At 38.2% G+C, this 12,854-nt stretch overlaps 1 protein-coding gene across 1 annotated transcript in view; it reads right to left on the bottom strand.

The window, feature by feature from the left end:
* Positions 1-12,854, bottom strand: part of ERP44 (endoplasmic reticulum protein 44) — a 93,568-nt gene that overhangs the window by 18,699 nt on the left and 62,015 nt on the right. Inside the window, exons 5-10 of the mRNA XM_082696781.1 lie at positions 11,946-12,130; positions 10,658-10,773; positions 8,176-8,233; positions 6,408-6,524; positions 1,491-1,602; positions 411-552 (exon numbers count right to left, since the gene is read on the bottom strand). Coding sequence (XP_082552907.1) covers positions 411-552; positions 1,491-1,602; positions 6,408-6,524; positions 8,176-8,233; positions 10,658-10,773; positions 11,946-12,130 — 730 coding nt within the window. The remainder of the gene's footprint in view (positions 1-410; positions 553-1,490; positions 1,603-6,407; positions 6,525-8,175; positions 8,234-10,657; positions 10,774-11,945; positions 12,131-12,854) is intronic.

Below are 12,854 nucleotides of genomic sequence, written 5' to 3' on the forward strand. Positions count from 1 at the left end.
GTGCTCATACCCACAGACAGGCCTAGCCATGGCCATCTTCTGGGTCTTACACACCACAGTGAGCAGTGATACTACCGATTACCTTTAACCTGACCTGGGACTAGAATCTTTTTCTCGACATGCGGACAAACACCACATTCAATTCAGAATTAACTTCTGGAAGGGCAAACATTTTCTTTCAGAGATTCATTCCCAAGCATTAAGATCACCTAATTCTGGCATTTCTATAGGAATATATCAGAACTCTCACACTTATACCACATTCTAGAATGAAAAATAAATCCTTCTCCATCCAAATAACCAAGTATTACTGGTTCAAAACAGGATTATTTAAAATGTTCAAACAATGGTTTTAAGTTCATTTTTGAGACACATATCAGTAATTTAAGAAGAAAAAAGAGAATACTTACAATACATCCCTGAAGTCTCCAAACACATACATGTGCCTAAAGCTGTCAATAGCTATGACAGGGCAGTCTGCTGGAGTTTTCTGTATGTGCAAAAGTGGATGTCTAAATTTGTCACAGTCCGCATGCAAAAAGTTTATTGTACCTTTATAGAAAACAGAATTTTTAGAGAGACAGATTAGAATTTTCTGGACTGTAGTCTCATAAGATTGCTAAGTTCATGAAAAATGACATAATTAACAAATTAATTAAAAACCCACATGTTTTAGAGTAATATAGATCAGAAAAACTTCAACCTAAATATTACATTTGAAATAGGTAGAATTTAGTGCTTAGGGCAGGGTATAATTTCCTGAGAAATTATATGAACTCAACCTGAATTCAAATGCTATGGTAGTTTTTTTTTTTTGTTTTATTTTCCTTGAATGGGCAATTACCTACCCAGGTCTCAGTTGTGAGCAAGTTCATGAAACTGACAATGCGCTGTTCTCAAGGGCCCATTTTCACTTCCTCAAGGATGCCCTTCCGTACCTACTGGTTGACATTTAATATAATCCAGCCCCAAAATACTTATTACGTGACTAATAAGAACAGGGCTCTACACAGTGCCCTGACTTTATTCTCTCACTACACAGGAAAAGTGGGTAAAAACTCAAACTCCTTTCTGGTGGTTTGGAGAACCCTGAAGGGAACTAGTCAACTTCCTTTCATTTAGAAATAAATGTTAGACTATGTAAGTTCTCTCAGTGATCTCTCTGGGACTATCCATTAGAAAGGCACAGGCAAGTATCAAGGAACTGGAAGAAAGTACCTAAAACTAACGTTGTCTACCCATGACCCCACTTTTCATGCTATTTGATTTGGGGGGAGCTAATATGGTCATGTGTTTGTTTTAAAAGCCACTACTTCGTAGTAGCTCTACTTATGCATCCCACCCCCATGCGGACATGTCAATTCAGGGGTTGAACAGAGTTAACATTACTTTTTAAATTTTTAACCCAAATATGTTTGCATGGATATGCATGTAATGGGGAAGGGGAGGGACAGAAGAAAGGCTGAAAATAAACACCTTAATCTGTCTACCTTTTTCACTTATTAATTGTCGGGCTACTTCATTCTGGAATATTTCTAAACTTTCCGTATCTTCTTTCATGTGGAAGAGTATGAGAAAAGGCAGTCCTTCTTCTGTCAATTCCTGTATACAGAAGTATTCAATAAGAATTATCAGGCCTTGCCATTGCTCTAGGTAGGAACAACCTGAACCCAACCCACGTTAACATGCATAACGGTTTCAACATGCCAGAAGAAAAGGTTCAATGGTGTAAACAAACGTTAGCCTCACGGGAAGAAGGAACCCATGTCCTCTCCCTTAAGTACCCAGGCAATCAGAGGACTCACATGTCCTGCTTTAGGGCTGGAACTGATCTGCCTTAAAGTAACCACTGGGCTGTTCTATCAGCTCCTTTTATTTTTATTTATTTATTTTTAAGATTTTATTTATTTATTTGACAGACAGAGATCACAAGGAGGCAGAGAGACAGGCAGAGAGAGAGGAGGAAGCAGGCTCCCTGCTGAGCAGAGAGCCCGATGCGGGGCTCGATCCCAGGACCCTGGGATCATGACCTGAGCCGAAGGCAAAGGCTTTAACCCACTGAGCCACCCAGGCGCCCCTATCAGCTCCTTTTAGATGAAACCATGACATTTAAGAAATGAGTTGACTGAGGAGGAACTATGCTGGTTCTTTATGAAGATGTTGACTTTAGGATGGGGTGAACATGATTAGTATTTTCAGTCTTCGTAAGTAACACTGAAAAATTGAGTGAGTGTACCAGGAACAAATAAATCTAACTAGGAAACATGCTTTTCCTAAAGTTTATTGCAAAAACCACTCCACTTACATGAGAACTACCCAAAGCTGAAAAGTGTTTTATTCAGAGCAAAAGACAAAAGCCCCACAAGACAGCCAGCTCTTAACCAATACATAATGTAGGGACATTATTAACAAGTACCTGCCACTATATATGTGTATGTGTCTGTACAAGGTACAAACACGAAAGCACCTCAAAAATTACTGACTGCCTTAAAAATTTGTATTATTGCTATTGGGGAAAAATCAAGATAAATGTGATGAATAGACAGCAGATTTTCATCATTTATTCTCTCTGACAAATGTTAAGTTCTGATTCATAAGAAAAAGTCCAGAAAGGGCTTCATAATAAAATTATTAAAATAAAATTATTTCCATCAACTAACCTCCTGTGTGTCTTTCTGTAATTTAGGAATCATAGCAGCAGAAAACACAAACATCCTTTATGCTAAAAAACCTGAAACTGGAACCTATTTTCTAGGGCATGAGTTTGCTTATAGTTTCCATCTCCGTGTTGAAGCCTGTTACACTCATATACAGAATAAATTATTAAGCTTCTTGTCACATTTACCTTTTTCAATTGAAATATAATTTGAATACCATAAAATTCATCATTTTATTTTTTTAATATTTTATTTATTTGTCAGAGAGAGAGAGCACGCATGTGCACAAGCAGCAGGAGTGGCAGGCAGACAGAGAAGTCGGCTCCCCACTAGGCAAGGAGCCCGATCGGGGACTTGATCCCAGGGCCTTGGGATCATGACCTGAGCCAAAGGCAGATGCTTAACTGACTGAGCCACCCAGGAGTCCCAATATTCATCATTTAAAGTGTACAATTTGGTGGGTTTTATTATATTCACACGGTTTTCAAACATCAATACTACTCAATTTCAGAATGTGTGCACCACTCCAAGAAGAAAACCCACACTCGCTCCTGAATAGTTGCTTTCCATCTCTCTTCCCCCGTAGCCCCAACACCACACTGATCTTTTAGCAAGCTTACAACTTCTTCCTCCTCACTTTTTATTTCTTTAGCTTAGTTTTTTTTTTTCTTTCCCCAACACATTCATTGCTTCTACTCCCACAGTTCTGTCTTTGGACTCCTCTGCTCTAGCCTGGCAACTTCAACTAGTCCAACAATCTCCATCATCACTAACCGGTTCCTTCTCCATCGCCAAGCCCTGTGCCAGTCCACAGTCCAAGTCTGGATTCCCAACTTCCTGTTTGAGGTTGCCACTTCAAAGTCCAACCAGTGCCTTCACCACTCAATAGTAATGCACAGGCCCCTCCTCTTACTTCCCTAGTTCCATGAGTACTTCTAGTTTTTTTTGTCCTTTTGTTACAGGACCCAAATGCCTCTTCAAGAAAGTCATCCCTGATTTCTACCTCATTTCTGCTAAAGGTAAAATGAATTCTCTCCTCTGAATTCCCAGAATGTTTTCAGAGTGCCCCTCATGTGGCATGTCTTTAATGTTACATTACCTGCACATGCAAACTACTGGACCGAAAACCTCTTAAAAACAGAGAATCTCACTTTACTTCTCTTTCACTCACAAATTACTATACACAATATTGTGCAATCAACCTATGACTGAATAAATGAAGACAGATGTTGCTGAATAAATATTAATTGGGAAATAAGACTCAGCAGTCACCTTCTAGAAAATTTAAGAGCTAGGTTCAAAGTAAAAACAAATATAATGTATTGCTTTATTAAACTAAGCAAAGATATGGTAGCACTAACAACTATTAGGAGAAGTAATGAACAGATGAGTAGTTTGAATACATCCATGTCAATTAGTTTGCTGTATCAATTTACACACATTAACACAGTAGCTGACAGTTCATGTGGCCTGGGCTCCCAAAGTTTACCTGTGTCCACACCAACATATTCTTTATGAAATCAGTCTTAAAAGATATCCCCCCAGGGGAGGGTTATCCAGACAACCAACTTTAGGGGATATCAAATCTTTCCTTGTAGTTTAAATGATTTGGGGTAGTGGTTTACAACATGTAATTAAAATCTAAAGACTTGAGGGACGCCTGGGTGGCTCAGTTGGTTGGACAACTGCCTTCGGCTCAGGTCATGATCCCGGAGTCCCGGGATCGAGTCCCGCATCGGGCTCTCAGCTCCACGGGGAATCTGCTTCTCTCTCTGACTTTCTCCTTGCTCATGCTCTCTCTCACTGTCTCTCTCTCAAATAAATAAATAAAATCTAAAAAAAAAAAAAAAAAAAATCTAAAGACTTGAGATTTAAAAGAGAGATTCTAAAATGTGTGAGCTACTATGGGGGTGGGCAGAGGAGCCCTATTTATTGTTTACGATTTTTCCAGGTCTATACGTGTTGACTCTGTGTTAGAAACTATTTTTGTAAGAACTGCCGAAGTAAAAAACAGTATGGATGTTCTTTAAAAAATTAAAAATAGAATCACCATATGACCCAGTAATTCCACTACTGGGTATTTATCCAAAGAAAACAAAAACACTAATTTGAAAAGACATATGCACCCCTATGTTTATTGCAGTATTACTTACAACAGCCAAACTATCTATGGAAACAACCCAAGTTCCATCTACAAGTAAATGGATAAAGAAGAGGTGGCATGCATATATATATGCATACACACACACACACACACACACACATATACACACACATATATATGCATGCCACCTCTTATATATATATGGTGGTATATGTATTATGTGTATGTTATGTGTGCATACACTTATGTATATGTACACACACTGCAATATTGCTCAGCCATAAAAAGAATGACATCTTGCCATCTGAAACAACATGGATGGATCTAGAGGGTATACGGCTAAGTAAAATCAGTCAGGGAAAGACAAATACTAGGATTTCATTCAAGTGTGGAATTTAAGAAACAAATGAGCAAAGGGGAAAAGAGACACGAATCAAATAACAAACTCTTTTAACTACAGAGACCACACTGATGGTTAGCAGAAGGAAGGGGTGGGGGGTCGGTGAAACAGGTACTAGGAATTAAGCATTGCACTTGTGGTGAGCATGGGGTGATGTATGGAACTACTGAATCACTGTACTGCACACTTGAAACTAATAGAAACTATGTTAATTATACCATAATTTCAAAAGTCAATTAATTAAAATATAAAGAAGAGAATGTACATTTTGAAAAAAAAAGAGAGAGAGAAAGAACTACCAAAGCAGATGAGTAATTGTGACAAGTTACTAAATCTTTCTGGGCCTCTGAGGACTAAATAAGCTAAAGCAATAAACAAATACATTCAGCTAAACATACGCAAAGCCTAGAGAACCGAGAAAAGTAGCCGGACGTTCCCTTGACAAACCAGGAAAGATGCAAGCAAGCAAGCTTTACTGCAACGTCCCCACACGGGCCCAGACGTCATACAAGGCTGCTTCTGGACCACATATGCAGAGCCTAAAATATTCAGCACCTGACTCTCGACAGAACTGCCGACCCCTGACGAGGTGGTGGTTATATAGCTATGTGAAAATTTCAACTATATATTTAAAACCTGAACGATACACTTAAAATTCTTCCATGTGTAATGCACAGCTCTCTCATGTGCCTCATAGACAACACAGCTCTTTGTACGTGTTCCTCCAATATTAGACTTTTGTGTTTTGTTTTCGTGGGAGCTGTAAGAGTTTGGATGGACTTTATTTCAGGAGCATGGGATCGCTGAGGACAGTTATAAGATACCATCTGATAACTGCTTTCATTACTATGATGAAAGAACACGATTTCATCTTTTAGGATAGACAGGAATCAGAAAAACCTTTTTATGGCAAAATTAATTCTAACTAATATAATTAATTCTAACTAAAATCTGTACAGCACTGCTTCTATAAGGCATCCCCTTAACCAAGGGGGAGTATCAGAATCACCTGAGAGGCATGGTCCAACTCCTTTTCAAGGCTACTGCTAGAAATGCAATGGAGAAGGGTTCTGGGACTACAAAGGCTAAGAACCAACGGCCTCTATTACAGAAATGGCTATGACATATTTCTGTTCACTGTATGATTGTCCCAAGTGGTAAATGTGTAGCAAATAGTAAGAGAGCTGGAGGAAGCTTGCTCTTTCAGAAATCTGAATTAAAGACAACACACATCAGAAAGTCATACCTCTCCATTTTCAAATGTTATTTCTCGAACAAGAGGAACACATTTATCTTGAATCCAATTGTAAGTCCCATCGAAATTTGTCATAGATCCCAAGTATACCATATCTGGAGCAGAATGCTGTTACAAAAGCAGGGAAAAATAATTAAATCTAACCTGTGCTAGCAAAAACACATTCTCAAAGCCAACTATGAGAAAATCTACAGGGTGTACAAAAATCAAGCGAAACGCCCCCCTCCAAAAACAAAAACCATGGAACTTCCAAGAAAGAGAGCTGTAAAATGCTGTATTTATCAGAGGCCTAGTTAACCAACCCATGATGTTTAAGCCTTCTGCTTTTCCTTAGATCTGAGTCAATTAATTGTTTTGTGTGCGGCTGCTCTCCGGCCACACGGGCCCCTTGCTGGCTTCCTCAGACACAGTGTGGGCGCTTTCGCGCGGAACCCTCGTTTAGTTACTGATGTATCTTCACCAATGGTGGGCATTGTGAAAAAGAATTATCCAAATTAATTAACTCAGCTATCCCTTAGAGTTAAAAATGTTAGAAGAAAATTTGGAAACCTCCAAGGAAAAGGCCTTGAGAAATAAAAGATACTATATATATATAAATCTAAGGCATTGCTATCTCTAATATTACTTACCTACAGTATCTCTTTCCACAATTCACTCAAAATCAGTATTAATGAAGTGCTTAAAATGACAACAAAAATAATAGCTGCCGCTAACTGAGTAAACTTACTGTATACTTGTAAGTAGACTTACAAGCGCTATTTGTTGTAAGCACTTTCTATGTGTTCACTATGTGAATCCCTGAAACATCCCCATAAGGCAAGGACTCGTGTAATCACAGCTATTTTTATGAATGAACAAACCAAAGGACAGAGAAACTAAGAGACTTTCCTGGAGTTACACACCTAGAAAGGCAGCAGATTGGACACTAAAATGGAGTCCCATTCCGAGCCCGTGCAATTATGAGCCAATGGTACTGGATTCTGATAATCTGGAGATAGTCACACTACATAACCTACTATTAATGAAATGCACTTGCAGAAAATACAGGCAAACAGTTATCTGAATTCAGAATGGGAAATGAGCTTTCTAAGCAAAAAATTCATTCACAGGACTACATAAAAATCAAAACCTTTAGTGTATCAAGACACTGCAAATAACATTAAAATAAAACTATGAATCAAAAAAATACCAACAGTTTTCCATTTGAGCGTGTACAAAAAATTGCAATGACAGACCAGCAGGTCAACTGAGGTGACAAACACCATGATTTTTGCCTCTTGGTTATGGCTACCATCGTCTGGCCCTAAGGACCTGCTTCCAAGTTTAGATACACTTAACTTCTTAGCCAAGGCTTAAAAGCAACCTAGTTGCTCCCTGTTGTCTGGCAAGTATCAGGTTAATTTAAATCCCAGAGGACTTGGGAGCTTGGCTGGTGGGACCCAGGTAGAAGTGATAATCACAGACCACTGAATCATTTTTTGGAATTTGGGTCTCATAATGAATGTAAAAGAGAGAGATGGATAAGGCCTGGGATCAGGAGATCTCTAGTCCCAGCTTGGCCACTAAATCCCTATGTAACTTTGGGCCTAGGTGTCCCCATCTTTACTTCGAAAGGTTTGAATTAGTACGAGATGATGCCTTAAGGTTCCTTCCTACACTAAAATTCAATGATTCTGTGAATTAACAAGTATAAAACTATAGATTATACATGTATTTAAATTATATTTAAAATTATACACACTAAGAAATAACAACTTACCCCTGGTGGTTTGTAGATTATGTTGTCTCCACTGTATCTTTCTGGTTTTGAAACAGCTCTAAGAGAAGAAAGTAGTAGTAATAATACTTTTTAAGAATAATAATAGCAGTGTTATACTTGAATGAAACAGAATTGGCTGACTGTTTTGCAATGTATGTATAATAATGACTTGAAATATATACCCGTCATCATCTTTCCTCCTCGTAAGACTATGCAATACCAACAAATGCATGTACTTAAAGGAAAACTTTAATATGAGGCAGATTTTTTTTTAAAAGGAAAATTTTAGTTAGCTGTTTTTGTGACTCAATATTTTATAAGTTTGGATTGGCAGTTTTAGCACCAAAAAGCTATTTTTGACACCAGACTGCTTCCAGTAACTGGGGATCAAGGTCATTAATGTGTTCATATAGATCAATCACAAAAACATTACTTGCTTCTAAGTCAGACTCAATCAGAATTCTCTACTTTTTACTCTTTAAAACCAAAACTTATTAAAAAAAAAAAAAAAGTAGATGAACTGAAATCATCTCCATCATTAGAATATAATTCTCCAATAACCAATTTTTTTGTTTTATTTGTTCACCATTGTTTCCTATGCCTCAGTACAGTATCCAGCACACAATAGGTGCCCAATAAATGTTTGGTGAGTGAACACAACAAATACTTATTTGAATGGCAACTTTTTTGTCTCTCTAAATTATATTTGGGTTACTTGAACACTGATTTATCTCTAGTTTCTGACTAAAGCAGTACAGGAGGGAGGTAACAAGGGATCTTAACCAAGACTGAACGAAAAGGAAGAACATGCTCCTTTCATTCATTCATTCATTCACTCACTCACTATTTACTAAGCACTTCCTTGTACCAGGTATGGTCTTGGCACTAGGTACACAGCAGTAACCAAAAGTGACAGCACCTATGTTCTCACGAGGCTTTCATTTTGGTAATAAGAGAAGCAAATAGATACATTTATTTTATGATCAAACACTCATAAAAAGGTATTCTGAAGAAAACTAAGTGGCAGAAGAATGACAAGTTGGATGATGGCAGTGCTATTTTATAGATAGTTACCAGGAAAGCTCTTCCTGAGGAGATGAGATCAAGGAGAAGCACTTTGGACACCAAGACAGTAAGGGCGAGGGCCCCGCGCAAAAGCGCCCACTGTGTCTGAGGAAGCCAGCAAGGGGCCCGTGTGGCCGGAGAGCAGCCGCACACAAAGCGGGGGACCGTGGGGCCAGAAGAAGTTCTCTGTTATTTACTCCTACACTGATGTCCCAAAATCACTGATAGTGTTCACAAGAAAACACACATAAAATTTACATAAGCATTACAACAAGGACAAAGGTCACAAAATGGAAAGGACAGACTGTGCCAGAAACCTGGAATCTACTCAAGTTAGGCACTAAAATGGAGTCTAACACTCACGGGCCAAAGCAAAGAGAGAAATCACACTGCCAAAGTCAGAGGACAAGGGCGATAACCCCCAGTGAAAAGGGGAAGAACTACAGAATACCATTTTGAGAGATAAAGGAAAAAACAGGAGGGCAAGTCAGAAAAATAAGGAGCAAGCCAGGGGGATTCAAGGTAGCCTAAGTGTAGACACAGCAGAAAAAGGCCCGGGTAGCTGATTGTCCCAGCCTTCTGAGAAACCGAAGAAGATTAAAGACTGAAGAAAGGCCACTGGACCTAGCAATTAAAGTCGTTTTTGACTGTGCAGAGAGAAGTCACATGAGAGTCACACAGGCAAAAGCTGGCTTTCCAAAGGATAAGGATTTTTCACTGGTTGGGGTTTAAGAAATTCAAGGTGGCCAACCATAAACTAACCTTTGAAAAATTTAGAAATGAAAAGAAAGATACCAGATTATAGCTCAAGACACAGAAGAGAAAACTCAGGAAAGAGAGAATCATGTTTTTGGCAAAAGAAAATAGGTCATGAAAATGGTCAGTGTGAAAACACAGGAGAGCGAGGACAACTGCTGGATGAACGTCACAGAGGATCCGGGAGGGATGGTCACAAACACAGGAGGAAAGAGGCTAACCTTGAAGTACTCTTCCTCTGGAACAGGGAAGACAGCAGAAAAGGTGGTAGAGAGCCAAAGATTAATCAAGACAACGAAGCCCATGCTTCTTCATGAGAAAGACTAGGAGTTGTTTCAGTTTGGAAACCCCAAGTTAGTACTTTGTGTGAACACAAAACAGTGTTAGTAAATGAGATGAATAAAAGCATGAGAGGTAGTTGTTAACTTGTCCATTCTTTTCCATTCACCCATACTCTGAAACAGAATACAGTACAGAAAGAATAAACAGACTTTTAAACTCTTAAAAAGAAGTCAAAGATATGTGTAAGGAAGACTAGTTGGTGACTGTAAGGGAATGGAGATCACGTCTGGAGAGATCATCTTCAGAAAATAACCACACACAAGAATGTCACATGGCAGCCAAGGAGAGCCAGTAACACATTCTCAGTTAAGACACTTACCCAAATGCAGAAAGGAAGGCACAATCATCGTGCAAAATATTTGCTACTCTTTCAAAAACTCTATAGTTTTCTGAATCCTTTTGCTCAAAATATCCAATGATATTTCTTTTGCTGCGCTGTAAAATAAAGTATGTAATTATTTTGCAAACATATCTAGTGATGCTATAAACATGTTATTTCATTCACCCCGCTGTTATTCCATTATCTACAAATGGCGTAGCACTATAAATACATATTTGGATTTTAATACCTAGTCCAAAACTATTAAAGATTACATTAGGTTGAAAACAATCTCACCTCCCATCTAATATAATCATAAACATTTCCTTCTAGCATTTTATTTAAACTGATCGATGAAAATCTTTTACAAAATAAGGTGAGGAACTCCAAAGTAAGGTGACTATTCTTCAAACAATAAATCGATTCATAACGTGTGACTGTTGGTAGAGACTCCTCCATGGGTCTCTCACACTCCTACACAGGCAGGTGCAGCTAAATGTAGGACCTTGACCACTCTTTACCCAGGCCGTCCCTCAGGGTTATGCTCGCGGCTGGGTCAGAAACCACAGATCTCCGAGGCCAGTTCTTCCACCACAGAACCCATGGCATGTGCAGGTATCCATCTGGACCCTCCATGTCACCTCCACAGGACTCGGGGGTGGGGAGGGGGAGACGAACACAAACATGCTCCCGTTGTTTGCAGGGATGTAAGCAATGAAGTCCTTTATCTCTGACCCAGGAGCCTTGTGTCTTCTGATAGGACCCATGAAAGCCTAACTTCTTAGCGTGGAAGCAGGGTAAAAGTCAAATCTCAAACCTGACAATGACAACTCCGTACCTTTTTTTTTTTTCTTTAAACACTACTTAGTATACAATGGGAAGGGTTTTTATTAAGGAGGACTATTTTAGAGGACCCTAAAAGTTAAACAAAGAGCTAACAGAGGAGTCATTAGTGCAGATATCCTGAGTGTCTCCACTAAGGAAGATAGGCAAACTCTGGTTGTGTATGCCTGACAATGTCTTCACAACTCAAGCTTTGCTTTGCCTTTGATTAATTTAAATTAGTGCAGCTCTACTGTATGCTACATATTTTATCCAAAGATTCAGTAAAACATGAGCATTTCACTTGAGAATTAATTCAAGAAAAATTCAACTTGCTAAGTCTGTAGATGTCAGATCCATTGCAATGAACTCCAAGAAAATGTCCAGATTCTTTGATTACATTAGACTTTGTTTACATTAATTAAACAGGCATGTTCATTTGATTCAGTAAAAGTTAACAACTTACATCAAGAGTGGTGATTTCTGCTAAGTCATGAAGTTCTTGAACAGGGTCGCTTTTTTGTTGCCTGATGTAATCTGCAAGAGCTTTCACTGAGCGCTGGCCCCTGTATTCTCTCTTCATCATCATCCCATTACGAAATAATTTGAGGGTTGGGTATTTGCTTATCCTATATCTCTGGGCTATATCAGCTAAAAGAATGAAAAACAAAGTTAACTTCATTCTTGTATTTGTGTCTAGGTGAGCCCATGAATCCAACAGTCAAAACTCCTACAATAATTTAGTGAGAATATTTTGGTTCATATAATTCCTTCACAATGTCAGAGAAAAAAATCAATCATGGCAAGTTTATATCGATTAAAAGGCCAGGCTCTGGACATATGTTGCCTGGTTTAGATCCCAAATTTGTTATTTATTGGCTGTATGAATTTGTAAGTTCTATCAACTATCTCTGCCTTAATGTCTCATCTGTCACATAAGGAAAATAATTTCTACTACACAGGATTGTATTAAGGACTAAATGAAATAATACAAATGCATGACCCAATAAGTTTAGTGTTAGTAAGTATTATAGTCAGAAAATTAGAATGTGCAAAATTCCCATTTTGAGAAGTTATTCAACTCACTTTACACTTGTGAGGATCTCTTACATCATTTAATAAAGGAAAATTAAATTTAAAACTATGCTTAAAGGATAAAAATATTAGATTCTTTGTCTAGTAGAAGAATAATTTATAATCCAAATATACAAATTTTGTGTAAGCTAATAGAATAAAACCCCAAAAGTCAGCAGTATACACTAAACAATAAAAAAAAAAAAAAGTCCCTTTGTATGACCTATCAGTATATTCTCAGGCATTGAGGATTTTAAAAAGAAAACACACGCACATACATACACACGCACACCCGTAAAAT

Source organism: Mustela nivalis, assembly GCF_964662115.1.
Source record: "Mustela nivalis genome assembly, chromosome: 13".
NCBI lineage: Eukaryota > Metazoa > Chordata > Mammalia > Carnivora > Mustelidae > Mustela > Mustela nivalis.